Source organism: Cavia porcellus, unplaced genomic scaffold (genome assembly GCF_034190915.1).
Source record: "Cavia porcellus strain 051 isolate PalLab524CR breed Dunkin Hartley unplaced genomic scaffold, mCavPor4.1 scaffold_16, whole genome shotgun sequence".
Taxonomy (NCBI): Eukaryota; Metazoa; Chordata; class Mammalia; order Rodentia; family Caviidae; genus Cavia; species Cavia porcellus.
The window spans coordinates 5,981,228-5,999,379 of NW_026947499.1; the positions used below are offsets into that span (position 1 = coordinate 5,981,228).

The following is an 18,152-nucleotide window of genomic DNA, read 5'->3' on the forward strand; positions in this document are numbered from 1 at the left end:
GCTGGAGCAGCTGGTTTATGTGGCTCGTTTTGGGCTCTCTGTGTCTTCAGGGCTGGCCTTGCTGTAGCCCCACACGTGTGGTCCATCTCCAGGGTCAACGGCTCTCTACAATTTTCTATACCATGAAGCGGACTTTGATAAATACAGAAGCAATCAAGCCACACAAAGTATCTTCTCCTACCAAGGGAATAAATATTAGAACTCAGTAACAGGAAGATATATGGAACCTGTCCCCAAATACTGGAAAATATGTAACACTCTTCTAAGTACTACATGGATCAAAGAGAAAAATCCACATCAGGGAGCGCTGCGCACCGAAAGGAAATGAAGCTCCGCGTGTGGGAACTGAAGGGGGCTCAGCACCCGCCGCCTGCTGCAGGGAGGAGACACCCAGACCCCGCCCAGAGGTGACCGTGGGACCCACGCAGGCCGCAGGCCGAGGAACAGAAACAACACCCGTGGGGGGAGGACGCTGTGAACCAGGAGTCCGTTCTTCACGATGACGCTTAAGATTGACAAGGCAGTAAACAGGCAGCCCGACCCAAGGCCACGGGGACACGAACGACTGATGCCAGGGGCGGGAGCACTGACACCGCCGTGGGCTCCAGACGCCTCCCAAGCGCCCCACGGGGCATCGTGGATGGGCTGGGGCAGAGGTCACGCAAGAGGAAGTGGACGCCTCGTGGCCCCTCATTAAGGACAGAGGCAGGCACAGCGCCTGCCCTCGCGGGCTCCCACTCCCGAGTAGGGATATGGATGCTGGAGAGGACGGAGGACACGCACGGCCGCGGGGAGGCCGGCTGGGGACAGCAGTGGCTGAGCTGCAGCGATGCCCAGTGCAGAGAGCCGTGACCCGGACACCCTCAGCACACACGCGATGGTTTGTGGAAGGAAAGGACTGCCTTACAGGAGGGGACACAGGGCCAGCGGGTCCTGGGGTCGTCCTGGCAAGAGGTGACTGGAGCTGTGACAGAAAGGCACAGCGGGTTTGGGGTTTTGGGGGTCAGGGCCACCAGGTGCTGCCGGTGGCCCGGGCACGAGGGAGGCATCGGGAGGGCTCTCCACCCCACCCCAGGCAGGTGGGTGGCTGCAGTGCCACGCGCTGGGAGAGGCGAGGCTGGCAGGAGGATTCTTGCTGTGGTCCTCCTGGGACCCAGGTGGGAAGCCAACACCCTGGCGGCAGGTAACAAGGCACAAGCACAACACTCCTCCGCCACGAGATGCGACTGCAGGGTGGCCACCAACGGAGGCCAGTGTGTCCTGCCAAGATGGAGACAGCGGGGCAGGCAGGACCCCACCGCTCAGAGGCTGTGGCTGTCCCCGGAGGCTGTCCACCCAGATGCCCCATCACAGGAAACCAGCCCAGTTCCCACCTGGCCAAGGGTCATAAACAAATATGCTCGAACCAGATCAAAACAAGACACAGGAAAAGTCACCTTCCTGTGCCTCGGTTTCCCTCAGAGCCTCGCCTTCCTTAGATAACCCCCAATGGCTCACTGAAGTCAAACTGAACCGTGAACTTCCTGTGTGGAAACAGAAGTGCCGAGTCTGGGATACAAACCCCAGGGCACCAAGGGCCACGGTAAACGGGGAAGACAGTGAGCTGGGTAAGGACCCCGGAGAGACGAGGCCTGGCACAAAGTCCTGCCCCCGCGGCTCAGGGACAGAGGTGCCCCGGCCGCAGGGACAGGAGGGGGAAGCCGGATTTGAAGTCCGGCAGGTGCTGTGTTTTAGCGCTTTGCTGCCCGCTGTCTCTGATACACACCCCCGGACCTCCCGCCCAGGCCACGTGACCAGACGTGCGCCTCCCGGAAGAGGCTGACTCAGTTTCCTCCTGTTCCCCATTTCACCTTTGTCCCGGCCGGGACGAGCTGTCACTTCCTCTCTCAGCGATGACAATCGCCCGTCCCTGAGGCCAACGTCCAGGACGGGATGTCCACGCAGGTGGCATGGGGGGCCACACAGGCCAAGAATAAGCCCCTCGAGTTTTGGGAGAAGGCAAGTGGGGCCGCAGGAACACAGCAGATGAGGCCAGGAGGCGAGCGGGTCTGTCCTTTCTAACCTGGTGTCTCAGGCAGCACTGCAGCCCTGCGAGTTGGCTGGTTCTGTTAGAAATCTTTTTACCACGGTGGTGTCCTTAGGAGGATTTTCCTTAACGCTTAAAATATTTTTGAACAGCAACCCAGGCACTTGCTAAAAACATTCAAAGACCACAGAATAAACGTCCACCTTGGTGACGCCGGGGTTTCATCAGCCGGGTCTGGGGGGCATGCGTTTCATGCTCCTGATCTTCCTTCCCATCTCCAGGCTCACATCCTGGTGCCACGTGGGGAAAAACAGCCACGAGTTCCAGGGATGCGGATGTGGACCGGGCAGTCGCTGCCCTGCCCACCGCGGGGTGGCCTTAGACACCGGGCAGCTGATGATAATGCCAGAGTCTCCCTGCCCGTTTAGTCCTCACACCAGCACGAGAGGCACCGTGCCCGACTCCGGATGGCAGCTGGGCCAACGGGAATCAAGCAGGCGGCCCGGGGCCAAGAGGCCGGCAGTGGCCCTGCCAGACTTGGAGCTGAGTGGTCTGAGGCGGAGTCTGTGGTCTATGGGCCGTGGTCTACGTCCTCACAGGGTCACGGCCTCCCTGGACACGGCACGGCCCAGCACAGAACAAGATGTGTTCGCTGGAAGTCCAGTGCAACCGAATTAAAGAGAAAACGATGGCTCACTGTAAAATTCACAATCTTTTGTTTCCTCTAGAAAAAGAAAAAACTCTGCAATGCTCAACCCATACTGACCACGGGGCTCCCACCCCGCCCGGTACCCCCTGTGGTTTACTCCTCATGCCTGGTTCCCGTGTGCATTTGCGGTAGAAATTCCCAACACAGCGATTCATTCTGAAGACAGGGAAAATAGTCAAGACGGCTCCCAAAAGGGACTGGGGATTTAGCTCAGCAACATAAGCACCTGCCTTGTAATCAGGCAGTTGTGAGTTCGATCTCCGGTACCAATAAAAAGGAAAAAGACAAAAAAAAAAAAAAAAAAAAAAAAAAAAAAGAACATAAAGATGGCTCCCAAAGCCCCACAGAAACTACAGCCACTTCCGTAAGAAGTAAGAGCATGTCTGCAAGAATTCACTGCTCTGGTTCATTCCCTTATACAGATTAACACCACAGGAAAACACACAACCATGAGAAATCTTGTGCGTGAATGTTAGTAGCAACATTATTTATGACAGCCAAAAATTAGAAACCACCCAAATGCTGACTGCAGCTGAGGTGCGGGTAAGCAAAATGGCACACATGTGTACCGTGAAATATTACTCAGCAATGAAAAAGAATGAGGTTCTAATATTCAGGACAACATGGGTGAGCCCTAAAAGCATTGTGCTATGTGAAAAAAGCCAAACATGGAGGAGCAGGCATCATGATTCCACCCCTATGAAGTCTTCGGAATAGGCACGTTTATAAGAAGTAGACTGGTTTCTGTCCAGGGAGAGGCGGGCTGGAGAAATCCGGAGTACTGCTACAGAACAGAGAGCTCCCTGCGGGGATGAAACACTTCACTGCAGCGGCGGCAGCACTGCTGTGTAATTACAGGAAACCCGCAGGGCTGTGTACTGCACACTGAGAGGAACACAAGGTGCCTGCGTCACAGTTCAAAGGGTTTTTGTTTCTAAAAGTCACTGAGACTACAGAAAGTTGGAAATGGGGGGGGGGCTCTCTCGCAAGTGGGAGGGGACCAAGAGATGGAGAGAAGGGAGTGGGAAGGGGGGGAGCGTAAGAACAAAGAGGCCTCGTGCCCGTGTCCGTGCGCCAGGTCGCACGCGAAGGCGGGCTCCTATGAATAAATGGACACGTTTTGTAAGCGTTCCTGAGCCGGCTCCATCAGAGAGGGCACTGCACCGCGAGCTGGTGCCGAGGTCCACACGAGGTAGGCAGCCCCAGTATCCAGCCCCACGATCCGGCCCCGCTCAGGTCTGGGGTTCCCGTGGTCACCCCATCCGCACCTCCGGAGCCAAGCAGAGGGAGTCGCTGGGTTAGGAGACTGGGTCTTGCCATGTGGCCTGGGCTCGAACTCACGACCCTCCTGCCTCAGCCCCCAGAGGGCTGGAATTCCAGGCTACTCCACCACGCATGGTGAGAGTGCGCCCCTTAATGCCAGCGGCCGTCAGCTCTGGCTCGGCTGCTGTCACAGGTGAGCAAGACTCGGCCACACCACAAAATACAAGAGACAAGGTCCTTCACAGCGCTGGGAAGTCAGGGCAGCCCAGTGGCGCCATGGAAACCAGGCAGCCCCGCCCAGTGGGAGACTGTCCAATCGCAACCGAGGCCCCGCCCAGAGGCAGCTGTCCAAAAGCAACTGAGGCCCCACCCAGTGGAATGGAGCTGCCCAATCGCAACCGAGGCCCCGCCCTGCAGAAGAGGGTTGTCCAATCGCGGAAAGGCCCCACCCTCAGCGCCGACAGCAGCCTGGGCTCTGCTCGCTTGGGCCTCCTACTACCTGATCTGGGAGGGCTGACCGCACCTCTATCCCGCCCCTGGGTCTGCGACTCAACCCCAGGGCTGACCACTGTCATAGCGCCCACCCTCGAGGTCTGATTAGTGGGACGGGGCTTTGCCTGTGCCAGACTCCACCAGTCGATGGCCAGCATCCCACAGACCAGCTCCTGCAGCAGGGCTGCGCTGCGCAGCTGCACGGGGACAACCGCTGGCGCTTGCAACCCGCCTGCCTTGCCACTGAGGAGCTGACTGTTTTTCTAATTTTATGAATATTAATTTTACCAGCCACAGGTTACTCCTGGCTACTATATTGGAGAGTCTGGCTTCCGCACTAAGACTGAATGATAGCGTCAAAAGCCTGAACACAGCCACAGAACAACAGCAATAATAAAAATAACACAGTGGCTCCAATCATTGACTTGTTGGTTCCATAATTTTCTCCCCTAATTGTAGCAAAGTATTTCTCAAAGCAAAACAAAAGATGTATTTGTTGAAGTGGTTAATGTTTTTTGAAGCTCAGGAATTTCACATCGGATCCTTTGTCTTTTATTAAATATAATTAAGTGCGAACCTTTAAAAAAAATTGACACGTAGAGTAGGACCTCACGGCTATGCAGTGTGACGTCCACCTGCTCTGGACACTGCATGGACCTAGTCAGATGTGTGGGTGATGGTTCTGCAATTTATCCCTCGGCTCTTTTAAAACCCTCGAGTGGGCATCCATCATTGTAAATAGAAGCATTAAAAATTTCCAGGCACAATTCCATCTAGCTGCAGGCGCTGACCCCACTGAGGGAGGCCACACCTCTCCAGGTACCGTCGGGGCCCTGCGGAGGCTGCGGGAGGAGCCTTGCTCTCCTCCAGCTCAGGGGGAAGCCGGGAATTCCTGGACTCAAAGCGCCCCATGCAGCGATCAGTTAATTGGCAGAAAAAAGGGCAGGGCACGCGTTCAGGAAGCCCGCGGGCAGGGCGAAGGATGCCATAAACCGGTCTCCCAGCGCCATCTAGTGGGCATGGCTGGGACTGCTTCCACGATGCTCGCCCTTGGAAAAGAATCCTTAAAAGGCCCTCAGAAAAATGCCATCTTGATCATTTGTGAGATCAAAGCCATTTAGAAAACGGTTTGCTGGGCTCTGCACCAAGCCAAGTAAAAACAGCCAATCGGAGTATTTCCTTGTGGGCTGACACACAGCTGAGGATGTAATCACCATTCACCAGCTGTATCTACTCCAGCTGGTTAGTGGACATGCCACCCCGTTATTAAATACTTTGATTTTTACTGCGACTCTTAACTATTACCTTTTTTTGAGAAAAAATTAAATGGAAGCAAATGGTCAGTGTGCAATGCATATTTCTGTAGCAAGCACTGTGTGTTTATTGCTTTATTTCATCTTGACAATGATGGATACGGCTATACAGTAGGATGCAAGAAAACCCTTTGTACAGATGGGAAAACTGAGGCAGGGCCTGCTGAAGGGCACCCAGGTTAAGTAAAGGGTGAAGCAGACTGAGTTTTCCCACAGGCACACGTCTCTACCCATTCTACAGGGTGGGCCTTTCCTCCCTGGACGGTCACGGGCTGGCCAGGCCATTTGTTGGTCCCCATTTGTAACACTGGCTTTGGCTAGGCAGCTGGAAGTGCAGACATCCAGGCACAGCTTCCATATTCACTGCTCTGAGTGGCAGTGAACATCATCCTGGCTCAGCTGTCAACAGCCAGGGATTCTCTGTTTTGTTTTCTTAAGAAAATGACCATCTGGAAAACACGTCCTAGTTATCTAACCACCTTTAAGGAGGTGCAAAACACAGCCACGAATCCTTTCCCATCGTCCCTCTCATGCCGTCACCCAGCGGAGCCGAACAACCCCAGAGCAGCAGCCGTGGGTGGAGGCGCCGCCCAGCAGCTGTCTTTGCAGCGAGGCCATAAATATTAATGGCGTTGACAGAGCCTTTAAAAGGCTGTCAGGTCTCATCCCTGCCACAGTGGTGCCCACATTTGCCCACTCTGCGCCTCCGGCTGAGGACCACAGTCTCCTCCCCGAACCTGCTTAGCGGGGTCTGTGCTTCCTTTTCCCCTGCGGAAATCAGATGTCACCGGGGTCGCCCCAGGGAGACGCAGGCCCACCGAGCCACACTCCTAATGGCCTCCCCTCCCTTCCCACCTAGCTGGCCTCGGTCCACCTTGCACAAAGCAGCCCTGCTGGACTGTTGTTTTTCTGAATGTCCACTAGGAAGCAGCGAAACATCCAAACCCAGTTACAGGTTTGCTAACCGTGCCCCTGGCACCACGCGCTGGGAGGCCCGGCAGCGGCCAGGTGAGGGTCGGGTCCCGGCTCTGCCATTAGTACCCCCAGTGGCCTTGATGAGGGCACGATGTATCTCCACCGACAAAGTGGTTATTTCTGGCCATCTGTAAAGTACACGCACATACAAACGCTGTCCTTGACAGTTTGATTGCTCCTTTCAGCCGGGAGCAAGGTGGGCTCCTGGTGACAGGCGACACCATGTGTGTGGAGGGGAGCGTCCTCGTCTGCAGACACCACAAGACAGATGCAAATTTGGCTCATTCTGGACTCTCCGGGCTTGCTGTGTGTGGCTTGCCTTGTGTGGTGTCTGCCAGGAGTCATAATGACAAATTTATTTGAGTGAGGGAGATGTGTGTGGGTCTCCCGAGTCTGAAGTCAGGGCTCCACCAAAATAACTTCCAAGGGCAGCCAAGCTGGACAGCGTCCCGGTCACCATGCCCGGTCACCAGTCCTGAGTGCCACGGTCTGCAGCAGAGCATGGTGTAGAGATGGTTTCGAGGTAACCACAAGCTAAGGAGCCCCTGGCCCCGCTGGACGCTGGAAGAGCAGGAAGGAGCCCCCTGCGTCTCAGGGGGCGGAGGTCCCTCTGACATCTCAGTCCCCGACTCCCCGCGTCTTGTGGCAACTTCCTGCAGCAGCTCGAGGAAGCTGACTCGGCTCCCTGAGAAGACGGGGTGGCAGAGCCACTGGCCACCCCAAACCAGCTGGGCCTTCTGGGATGTGTCACAGGAGGAGTGGGACAGAGGGACAGGGGAGAGACAGGAGGACAGGAGAGGAGAAAACAAGAAAGCAGGGTGTGAGGCAGGGAAGGACAGAGGGACGGGAGGGTGGGGGACACAGCGGGGACCGACTCCTGACCAGCGGGACGGGCTGCGGCAGCTTACATGGGGGCCCGTGTCCTGTCCTCTGCGGCCAGCTCATGGGGGGTGACCAGATTACAGGGTGCCACGGGGGTGCTTGGAGCTGGGAGGGGGAGCCTGGGGACCCCCTGGCGGGGCTGGAGGGGCGCGTCTCCCTCCCCATCCCCCTGCTCGCCCTGTTCCTCCCCTCCCCCACGGCCTCCACCACGCCCTCCTGCCTTGGAGCCCGCAGACCACCCGCGAAAATCCAAGTAAGCCTCACCTCCCCTCAGCTGCAGGTGCTGGGTACTGTGTCCAGCCATGAGATGGTCACAGGTGGCCAGCAGGGTGGCTCTCTCTATCCTCATGGGCACCGAGAGGCCCCCAGCCTCACCACCGCCAGAGCGGGGCACACAGGCTCAGGCCCAGCACCGAGGGTAACCGACAGGGTCGCACCCAGCTGCCCCTCGAACACGGTGCCACAGAGGGGCCGGCGGCCGACGGGCACGGAAGCCTCACCTGTGCCACTCCAGAAAAGCAAGCAGGCACGGTTTGGTTAGGTGTTGGTGTTTGGTTTTTTAAGTTTTAAACAAAACAAGTCAAAGAAGAAACGCTCAATCACAAGCCTTCAAAGCCGTCTGAACGGCTCCTCCTGAAGACGACCCCAGGGGCACGCTGACACCCGCACTGTTCTCCCCAGCAAAGGTCCTCCCGCCACTGTCCGGGTTTAGGGGTGCAGGCTGTGGGGACAGAGGCAGTGCATCCCAGGTCCCAGCAACTTGCAAAGAAAACCAGCAGAGGAGGTCAGGACACACAGAGGCAGCAGGAAGGAGAGAGGGAGACAGTGAGACCATGGCCAGCTCCGTGCTGTCGTCCAGGCCAGGCAACCCCCACACAATCACCACAAGCAGGGAAACAAGAGTCCCAAGACACTATGTCCGGCTCCTGAGCACTGGTGTCAGGATTTGAATTCTGCTCCAGCGTCTGTCCCAAACAGCGCACTGCCCTGTACTGAGCGCCATGGGTCAGGTCAAACTCTGCTGTTTGCTAGTGAATAGGAGGAGGTGGTGGACACTCCCTGCCCCGACGCCGAGGGTCACTGACCTCCTCCACATCCCTGTGCAACATGGGCACTGAGCTAGGGAGTCTATTCCAGGGTCACGAGAGTCGGGCCTCTTTGGGATGACAATCTACTGTTCCCTTCAAGAACAAGCCCATACAAAGGGCAGCAGGTGCAAAGATCCTGGGGTAGTAGAGTGTGGAAGGAGAGAGAAGAGGCCTGAGGAGGAGAGAAGCTGGATGCTTTGTGTCACAGTGCAGAGGGGGAGTTTGCTCAGAGGATAGAGCAGCCACTGGGGGACCTCGGGCCTAACAGAGCTGAGGGTGCTTGGAGCAGCGTGCTGTCCTGAGCTACCACGGATGGGTAGGTGAGGGTCTGCGCTGACTGCACTGGTGTCTCCTGAAAGTGAGCCAGGCCACAGGGCCACAGGGCCCCGCTGCACGTACGCACACTTACACACCCCTCTCTCTATTCCTGTTTGCCTCCTCCTAAGCTAAGCATTTCTTCTGATGATTAATGTGCCCCGAATCCTGCAGCGGCATCCGCAGTGGCCGTAGTCCCCACAGCAGAGGCTTGTGTGTCGCATCAGAGTCGCTGCAGGGACCTCACAACGGCACTCGCGCGGCCAGGACAGGGACGTCACCTCGCTGGGATGCCTGTGGCAGACCCCGCCCTGCATTCCTGGGCATCTGGTGCCCCTGGCCCTACCAGCACTCCCGGTCACAGGTGCGCTCTGTGAACACTGGCCCTGCCACTCCCTGGCATCAAAGACCTGCAAACATTTTTTATTCTCTCTGCAGACCTGGGCCCTGGGACGAGCCCCATCAGCTCCTGTGGGTGTCAGAGGCGTTAACCCCTGTGAGACCCAGCGGTTCGCAGAACGATGCACACCACCCCCGGCATCTGCATCCCCATCTCAGAACCTGGGCCTGGGCTGCCTGAGGCAGAGAAAGGGGCTTCGCCGGTGTCGAGAAGTTCGCATCCTTGAGAGAGACAGAGAAGTGACCAGGTCCAGGGTGACCACAGGGTACGTGCAGCAGGCAGGACGTCAGGCTCAGAGGAGGGTGGAGGGGACCGAGGTTGCAGCAGTGCAGCCACAGATAGGGCCGTGAGCCGAGGGATGCGGACGGCTTCTGGAACTGGAAAGCGCCCCGCAGCCCTCCCGACACCCGTCTCAGCCCTGCAAGATTCTCCGACTTCCACACTTACAGGACACACTGGATCTGTCACAGCAGCACCCCATGAACCAGAACCCGAGCCCCAGGAAACGCGCCCCTCAGGACCTTCACTGCACTGCTCAGGACCCCCCTTCCCCTCCAGCTTCTCGCTGGCTCCTGCTCCTGGGCCCCTTCCCCATCCTCCAGCTGCCTGCCTGCCCTTCTCCCTCGCCCGGCTTCACTGGGCTTGGAGGCTGCCAGGTCCTGGGAAGGACGCGCTGCTGGTCACTCTGCCACTGCCCGCACCCTGCAGGGGCTCCCCGTCTCCGCCTCATGGCGCCCATCTGACAAGAGGCTTCTGTGTGGCTCTGGCGTTCTCAGTCTGCTCCCTGGCGCGAGCAGAGGCGCTGGGACCCCGCCGCCCCATCCACCGCGGTCCACTAGAACGACGTTGGCACGGTCAGCACACAAACACTGCCCGGAATAAAGGAGCGTTTGTGCCCGGGCCGTGCCGCCAGGTTCCAGGCCAGCACCACTAAAAAGGAATCTGATTATCTCCGTCTCCAGCCTATGCCGAGCCGGGTTCCCAGTTGCCTAGATACTCGCCCCGTGCATTCGTGGGGTTTTTTTATTCCAATCTTTTTGAAAGATAATGTGTTTTATCTACATGTGCAGAGCTGGGCTTTTTAGTTTAAGGACTGAAGTTGAATGGTGGGCTGCAGTCCTAAACTCCAAGCCACCCACGGGAACAAATCTCTGCACTCAAAGCTCAGTAATTGGACAGAAAACCCAAGAAAAGGAACACTGCAGAGGGAAAAAAAGAAAACATGCACTCTCAGAGGGAGACAGAAAAGACACGGGCACATAGTGAGCTTGCCCAGCCACGGAGAGCACTGCAGACAGGCCACAAAGACTCCAAAGACGACACAGTGAGCAGTGCCACCACTGGACCGCGGCCTCTCTGCAGACCGCCCTGCTAAGGAGAGGCTGCCCCAGCTTCTGACCAAGAGGGCAGCTCTTCTGGAAATCAAATATCACACACAAACAGCCTCCAAGGCCTACTGATTTCACTTTCAAAATTTTCATCCACTCCACTGTCTCTGTGCAACAGAAAGTGACAGACTGGATGGGTGGATGGATGGATGGATGGATGGATGGATGGATGGATGATGGGTGCATGGGTGTGTGGGTGTGTGAATCGATGGGTGCAGAGATGGATGGATGGGTGGCTGTATTCACCAATGAATGAGTAGACGGGTGGATGGATGGATGGATGGATTGGTGGGTGGATGGATTGGTGGGTGGGTAGACTGGTGGATGGGTGTATGGATGGATGGGCCCATGGATTCATGAGTGGATGGATAAGTGGGGGAATGTACAAATGAATGCATGAAGGATACATGGGTAAGTGCATTAGTGAGTAGATGGATACATGCATGGGTGAATGGACATGGGGGTGCGCAGATGGATGGATGGATGGATGGATGGATGAGTGGGCAGATGCATAGATGGGTTCATGGATTCACGAATGGAGGGATTAAGTGGGTAGATGGATAAATGGATGCACAGATGGATGTATGAATCAGTGGATCAGTGGGTAGATACATGGATGCATACATCGGTGAGTGGATGGATGGATGGATGGATGGATGGATGGATGGATGGATGGATAAATTGGATGGATGAACAGATGGACGGATGGATGGACAGATGGATGAATGGGTAGATAGATGGATGGATGGATGGATGGATGGATGGATGGATGGATGGTTGGGTGGATGGATGGATGGATGGATAGATGGATAGATGGATGGTTAGATGGGTGAATAGATGGACGGTTAGATGAATGGATGAATGGATGGATGGATGGATGGTTAGGTGGATGGATAGATGGATGGTTAGATGGATGGATGGATGGATGGATGGATGGATGGATGGATGGATGGATGGTTAGATGGATGGATGGGTGGATGGATGGGTGGATGGATGGATGGATGGATGGATGGATGGAGGATGGATGGACAGATAAATGTGTAAATCACCATAGCTACTGCCCTTTACAAGCCTGCCTGCCTGCATGGACTCATCCACCTCACCCAGGCTTCCAAGCCTGGGGTCTCTCCTCACCCCTCTCAGGCCAAGCTCCCCCAAAGCTACAGATTTGCGTTCATGAAATCAAGGTGTCAAGCATCTAACACAAGGCAGGACCCCAGAACTGTGGCAACAACGCTCTCAGCTATAAGCCTGGTCTGAACCCCAAAAGAACAGAAACTTCCCCAAGGGCTGTGGGAGTATTCAGGGAGCCACTGGCTCTCCACACTGTCACAGGTGAAGCCATAAACGCCAGCTCCACAGTCCCCAGCCTCTCTGCACTGGAGCACATAACCCAGTTCCAACCAATCAGGAGTATGGAGGTCCAAGTTCCCTCTCTGGTGAGGGGAGGTTCAAGATCACCACTGCTGCTCCTCCCTGTGTGATGACCCCGTGAGAGGTGAGGCCGGGATGGCCAGTGAGATGGGAAGAGCCTTGTGCAGTGCCCAGCCCCAGCTCATGGCCCACGGGAGCCGGTGTGAGAAGGGAAGTCTGTGCTTCACAAGGAAGAAGTCAGGAGCCAGGAGGTGCCCAGCAGGTTAGCTCGGCAGCCGGGAAGTCACTGAAGACATCCCTGTCATCCTGGGAGGCCCATAGCTCCTCCTATGGGGACAGCGGCTCCTCCGTCTCCTTCCACACCATGCAGAGGACAGGAATCGGGAATACCTGCCCTGGAGCTGCTCATCTGGTCAACTGTCAGAAATTCTTCCCCAGCCCCAGATCCCTCCCCTTGGGTTTCATGGACCAGAAGGACACACAGTCTGCCATCCCTACAATGATCACCAGGCAGGACGACGGCACCATCACAGAGGGTAACACCAGCCTGGGCCACAGAGTGGCCCCATTTCCCAGCAGAAAGACAGAGGTGGCCATGCAGAAGGAAAAGTCCATGTCTCCAAGGTCCTATTAGCAGGGCTGCTGGGGAGGGAGCAGGACGCAGGACTGGCCAGAAGCTAGGGGAGGGCCCAGGCGCCTCACTGCCCACAGAGCCAGCTGGGAGGGGAGGAGTGGATCCACAGCAGCCGCCAGTTTCCCTGGCTTCTCAGCACGCGTCTTGCGTGCTTCTGTGGGACCCTCCGAGGATGATGTGGACTGCAGAGGCCACGGGGGCCTGGCGTCACCCACCCAGACGGAGCCTGCGTTTCAGCCTCCCTTCCTCCTCCTGCGTCCACCCCAGGTGTTCAGAGGACTCGGCCAGTACTTGCATAGCACTTTTCAAAACTCCCGCTCCGTCCCAGTAACGAGACAGGGGGAGACCCGAGGGCAGTCTTGTGTTAGCCATCTCTCCGTCACTGCGGTGAAGCAGCCGACATACTGCAACTTCACAGGGAGCCCACAGTGGGGCCAAAGCAAGGCCAGCCCTGAAAACACGGGGAGCCCAGAACAAGCTCCAGGAAGGCCAGGGGGCCCAGGCCAGCCAGGCAGACAGGTTGCTGGGCAGCGGGGCTGGAACTGACCTCCTCCTCCTGAGTGTGTAAATAACACACTGCAGTGGGGAGCAGCCCCTTCCCTCCCGTCAGGAGGGTGAGGCTCCCCGGAGCCCAGTTTTGCGCTTCTTTACTTTCTCATCCTCACTGGGGACACCTAGCCCTGCAGCAGGTCGCCACACTTAACAGAGGAGAGGTTTGTTTCGGGCGCGCCTGGCCGGCTCCCAGGCAGAGAGGCACGGAGGAGAAAAGCTACTCACCTCACGGTGGCCGGAAGAGGAGGGACAGGGGCAGGCTGGGGTGAGAGACGCGCCCTCCAGAGGCACCGCCTGGTGACCCACCTCCTGCACCCAGACCCCCGCAAACAGATCCACCGGGGAGCATCGCACCCCACAATCCCAACACCTTCCAAGGCCCTGTCTCCAAGCCCAGGAGACTTTAGGGAAACGTTTTAGATTCAGACCACGTGTCTTCAGGAGATGGGAACAACCAGCCAACATTTAAGAGCACTGTTTTGCTTGCACTGCATTGGGGACATATGTAAATTTATCTTCATATTTATACTCCATGAGACTGGTTTCCTGTCTAAACTATTAATAGAAAACTTTACTAAAAATATAAATAAACTTGAAAGTTAGAAGAATATTTAATAAGCATATGTAAAATAAGGTTATGGGGGGGAAGCTCCATTAATGTCTTAATATCTGAAGTTTAAGAAACATTGGCCAAATCCCTGGGGGCACCCCCAAGGGCCCTGAGTTAAGATTTCAAACCATGTTCCAGAAATTGGAAAGACCTCAGGGGCACAGAGACAGAGCTGGTACTCACCAGCACATCGCTTCTGTTCAGTTCACGTCTTTCTCAGTCGATGTGCCTTTTGCCACAGCAACACACCCCCAAAACGTGGGCCAGCTGGGCCATCACACGCATGCTGCCCCCTCCTGCCACACTCCTGCCAGACATGACTAAACAATCACAGAACTCGTCGGTGGCTGCCCGGGATTAAACACGGAGCCAAGTGGCCCCGACTCTAAGGGACGAGGTTGCCCCCTCCGCCTCGCCTCGGCTGCAGCCAACACTGCAGGAGAGCCCCATCTCCCCAACACACACAGCCCCAGCCATCCATCTCCGTCTCCATCTCACAGGTGGCTGTCACCACCACCAAACCGAAACGAGGGTCACTCCTGATGGGGACGCTCGTTCCCTCCACCCGATCTTCAAATCACAGGTGGCCCCGGATGCCTGGGATAAAGCACAGGCTTCACTTACCTGTCCACTGAGCCCCACACTCGGGAAAGGGCTGGGGACACAGTCGGGGACGGGTCTGACCAGAGCCCGACCCTCAGGGCTTTCTCCTCTGGGGAAGAGGATGGGAAAGCAGGAACTCCAAAGAGCCGCCAGTGACAGCGGCCGGCCACGGAGAAGACACAGCCAAGAGGTGCTGGTGATGACCGGCACGGGGGGGACAGTGTCACCGGGGAAGTGGGGGGAGCGGGGTGGGCAGACAGAGGGACAGGCAAGGACACAGGCAAAGAAGCCACCATGGACGCTCACAGAGGAGACGGCAGAACTGATTCTGGTATCCGGTTTTCATCTTCAAGGGGCTCAACTATCGCTAGCACCCGGCTTTGTGACCAGTGACACACACATCAGGGGAGGCCGAGGCTGTCGGGGTCCAACCCACGTCTGGGTCCCAGGCAGGAAGTCAGAGCAGTGCAGAACAGTGAGGGTGTCCAGCGTGGAAAGGGGTATGGAGTGCCTCGAGGTCCCCCCGGAATGCAGAGCTCCCCTCCTCCTCGAGGTTCTGCATCCACCCCCACCTGGTTCTCTGCATCTGGTTGTGGGCAGAGTTTCAGCCGAGCTCAGGGATCCAACCGGCCCGGGTCAGGGGAGCAAAACGCAGGCGGATTAATGGGCTCCGGGAGCCCATCCAGGCTGGTCAGCCCCCGAGGCTCTTTTGGTCCATCCATCTGCATTTGAAGGTTTGCCAATTCCGGGGCCACCTGAGGACTCTCAAGGCAAAGCCTATGATGAGGGGCAGGTCCTGGGTGTAGACAGCTGCTGTTCTCACCACGGGTCCTGAGACATTTCAGTGAAACCCCCTCCCCAGAGCACGGAGCTCAGTCCTGATATGCACACAGATGGGGACAGTAAAGAACAGGGCCCTCGGGAACCATTCAGTGGATCCCACACATGAGAAGAGAGTCACATGTTACTCTAAATAGTTCCCAGGGAGCCATCATGGAAAGCACAAGTGAGATGTAATTTTTTTGGGATGTCATGTAAGTCTATTTTCAGCGGCTAAACAGGGTGTATCAAATGCATGGAAAAATAACAGATTATACAATGTTTCATGTTTCTTTGAGAAATAAAAGCATTCAAAGCAAAGCTCTCCATGACACACTTTTCTGGAGCCCCGGCTTCTCACCATGGCGAGAGGGACGATGCCCACGAAGGTCGTCTGGCTGACGAAGATCTCGGAGACCACCAGCTCGCTCATCGAGTCCTCGACGGGGTACTCTACCTGCCAGGTGATCTGCTGGGCCCCAGCCAGCTCACTGCTGTTGTCGATCCCGAAGTCCACTTGCAAGATCTCATAGAAGGAGCCGTTGGGTCTGGAAAAGCAAACACGTAAAAGTTCAACTTAAAGCACATAACACAGCAGAAAGTCAAAAATGCATAAATCACCACGTTCCTACTCGTCAGCCAAGGGGGTGACTGCCAGCTGGAACCCAGCCCCCGCTGCCTGCAGAGAGCCGAGCTCACGGCTGCCCCTCTGTGCTCACATCGCCCTCTCCTCCTCCGTGGAAACAGCCTGTGCTGCTCTGCATGAGGATCCCACAGCGCACCGTGTCTCCAGGCACATGGCACACGGGGACCCCTCCCGGCTCACACAACCCACACTGCAATCCAGTGCCACACACAGCGTGGGGGCCCTTCCAGCCAGCCCAGCACCGCCCCGATCTCAAGGCCCATCCTGGATTGCAGCCGTTCCCGTTTGTTCTCAGCTGTAGAAGGGACTTGGGGAACTCCGAGGTCCGCGGCACACACTGTGAGTGGCAGAGGGGGCCACACTGGCGTCTGCACCTCGTCAGCCCTGGAGGGGATGAGGTGTAGGTGAGGAAATCCCGTGGGCCCTACTTCATGCCTTCCCTCCCTGTGTGCGCTTGGAGGAGAGGAAAGGAAGGCGGCAGGGCACACGGGGGCGAAGATGTCGTTTCCCGTATTTTAGCACGCGGGAAGGCTCTTGTGAGTTGCAAGCTGACCACCACACTGACGAGGAAATAACTCAAGAGAGAGCTGGAGCAGGTGAGCACACAGCACCCAGCAATCCTGCCCGTCAGCTGGCGTCCATCTCCAGGCCTCCAGCCAGGAACGTGACCGCGGAGAAACTGGGTCTCGAGGCCCAAGTCCTGAGTCACACAGACAGCTCGTTCTGTCCTGCACCACGAGGCTCTCTAGACAACAGTGGCCTTTCATTCCTGCTGGGCAGGGCTCGCGCTCTGGAAAGAGTTCTTTGAGGCAGCACATGCTGTCTGCTGCGGAGCCTGTCCCAGAATCTCCTACCTCGGACAGCTCCTCCTGCCTGCCATGTGTGACGGAAGTGGGGGACCAAAAACTGTACGCTGCCCTGACGTGCCAGGAGCTATCGGGCAACACCCAGGTGTAATAACAGTGCTGACAATGCTAAATTGCAGTGATTTGACGTAAGAGAAATTGTATCCTAAATCGGACATCAACCTCCATGAGCAACTGGATGTTCCTAGTGCTTTTCCCCATCTGGGAATGCTTTTTGGTTTGGTTTGCTTTGTTTTGTTTTGTTTTGTTTTGTTTTGCTTTTTGGTACTGGAGAATGAACTCACGACCTCACGCTAGGCATTTTGCTGGGAAAGTTTTGAGAACTCTCAGATACTGTACTATGGACTTCATCATGTGATCCCAAAACCAACAGAGACAGGGTTCTGGAATAATCCCAGGACTCCCACGCACAAACAGGCCGGGCTACCCTGGCTGAACCTCACCAAGCTGGGTGTGAGAGTTCAGGAGCGCGATAAATACTCAGATACAGACTTGTGCAAGTCATTTTGCACAGGAAAGAAAACATGTGTCGCCTACAGCTTGGTGGCCCTGGGTAGGACTGAATGGCACACGGGAGCCTCCCGTGGGGGACCCTTGTGCACCTCGGCAACCTCACAGATCAGGAAAAGACAGGAGAGGTTAAGGGCTGGGTCAGAGGTGCCAAAGCAGGATGAGGACCAGCTGCTCCGGGCTCACTTCAGACACCTGCATCCCCCAGCCCCACCTGAGGCCACGCCTCCTCTCGTCCTGGCCACGCCCATCCATCCACCTGCTCCTCTCCTCCTACCTGGGATGCTCCACCCTGTCCGATCAGACCTGCAGCTGTTCTTTGGGTGCTCTAACCAAAACGAAGGGGCTCATTCTAATACCACCTGGGTTCTCAGCCTTCAGAAGGCCCTGGAGAAGCGAATGCTGAAGGAGAAGATCCAGTGAGGAGAATGAAGGTGAACCCTGTCTGGTACCCACTGTTTAGTGCTGCTAAACCTGCACCCCAGTCCCGCAGTACACCGGAGTGGCCCGACTCTGGGGGAGAGGAGCGTCCGAGTCTGACCCATGGGCACTTCCTCCCCACTCTGACTTTCCAGCCTATGAGTTAGACCAAGCTCAGGAGGTGCCCAGGTCAGGCAATGCCTGGCACAGCAACTAGTTACCCAGAGTCATGTCTGTGTACGAAGGTTCATTGTTGCTGTTTGTGAC

General features: G+C 56.5%; 1 protein-coding gene and 1 long non-coding RNA gene across 4 annotated transcripts in view; both read right to left on the minus strand.

Annotated features, from left to right (window-relative positions):
* Tmem132b (transmembrane protein 132B) overlaps nt 1-18,152 on the minus strand; it is a 279,115-nt gene that overhangs the window by 84,918 nt on the left and 176,045 nt on the right. For all 3 annotated transcript variants that reach the window (XM_063225480.1, XM_063225481.1, XM_013154491.3), the window contains one exon: nt 15,805-15,991. In XM_063225480.1, the coding sequence (XP_063081550.1) occupies nt 15,805-15,991 (187 nt within the window). The remainder of the gene's footprint in view (nt 1-15,804; nt 15,992-18,152) is intronic.
* On the minus strand, nt 5,020-11,147 carry LOC134470606 (uncharacterized). The gene is made up of 2 exons (XR_010039598.1): nt 7,925-11,147; nt 5,020-7,515 (listed from the first exon to the last, which is right to left on the minus strand). It is a non-coding gene; the product is annotated as an uncharacterized LOC134470606 (long non-coding RNA).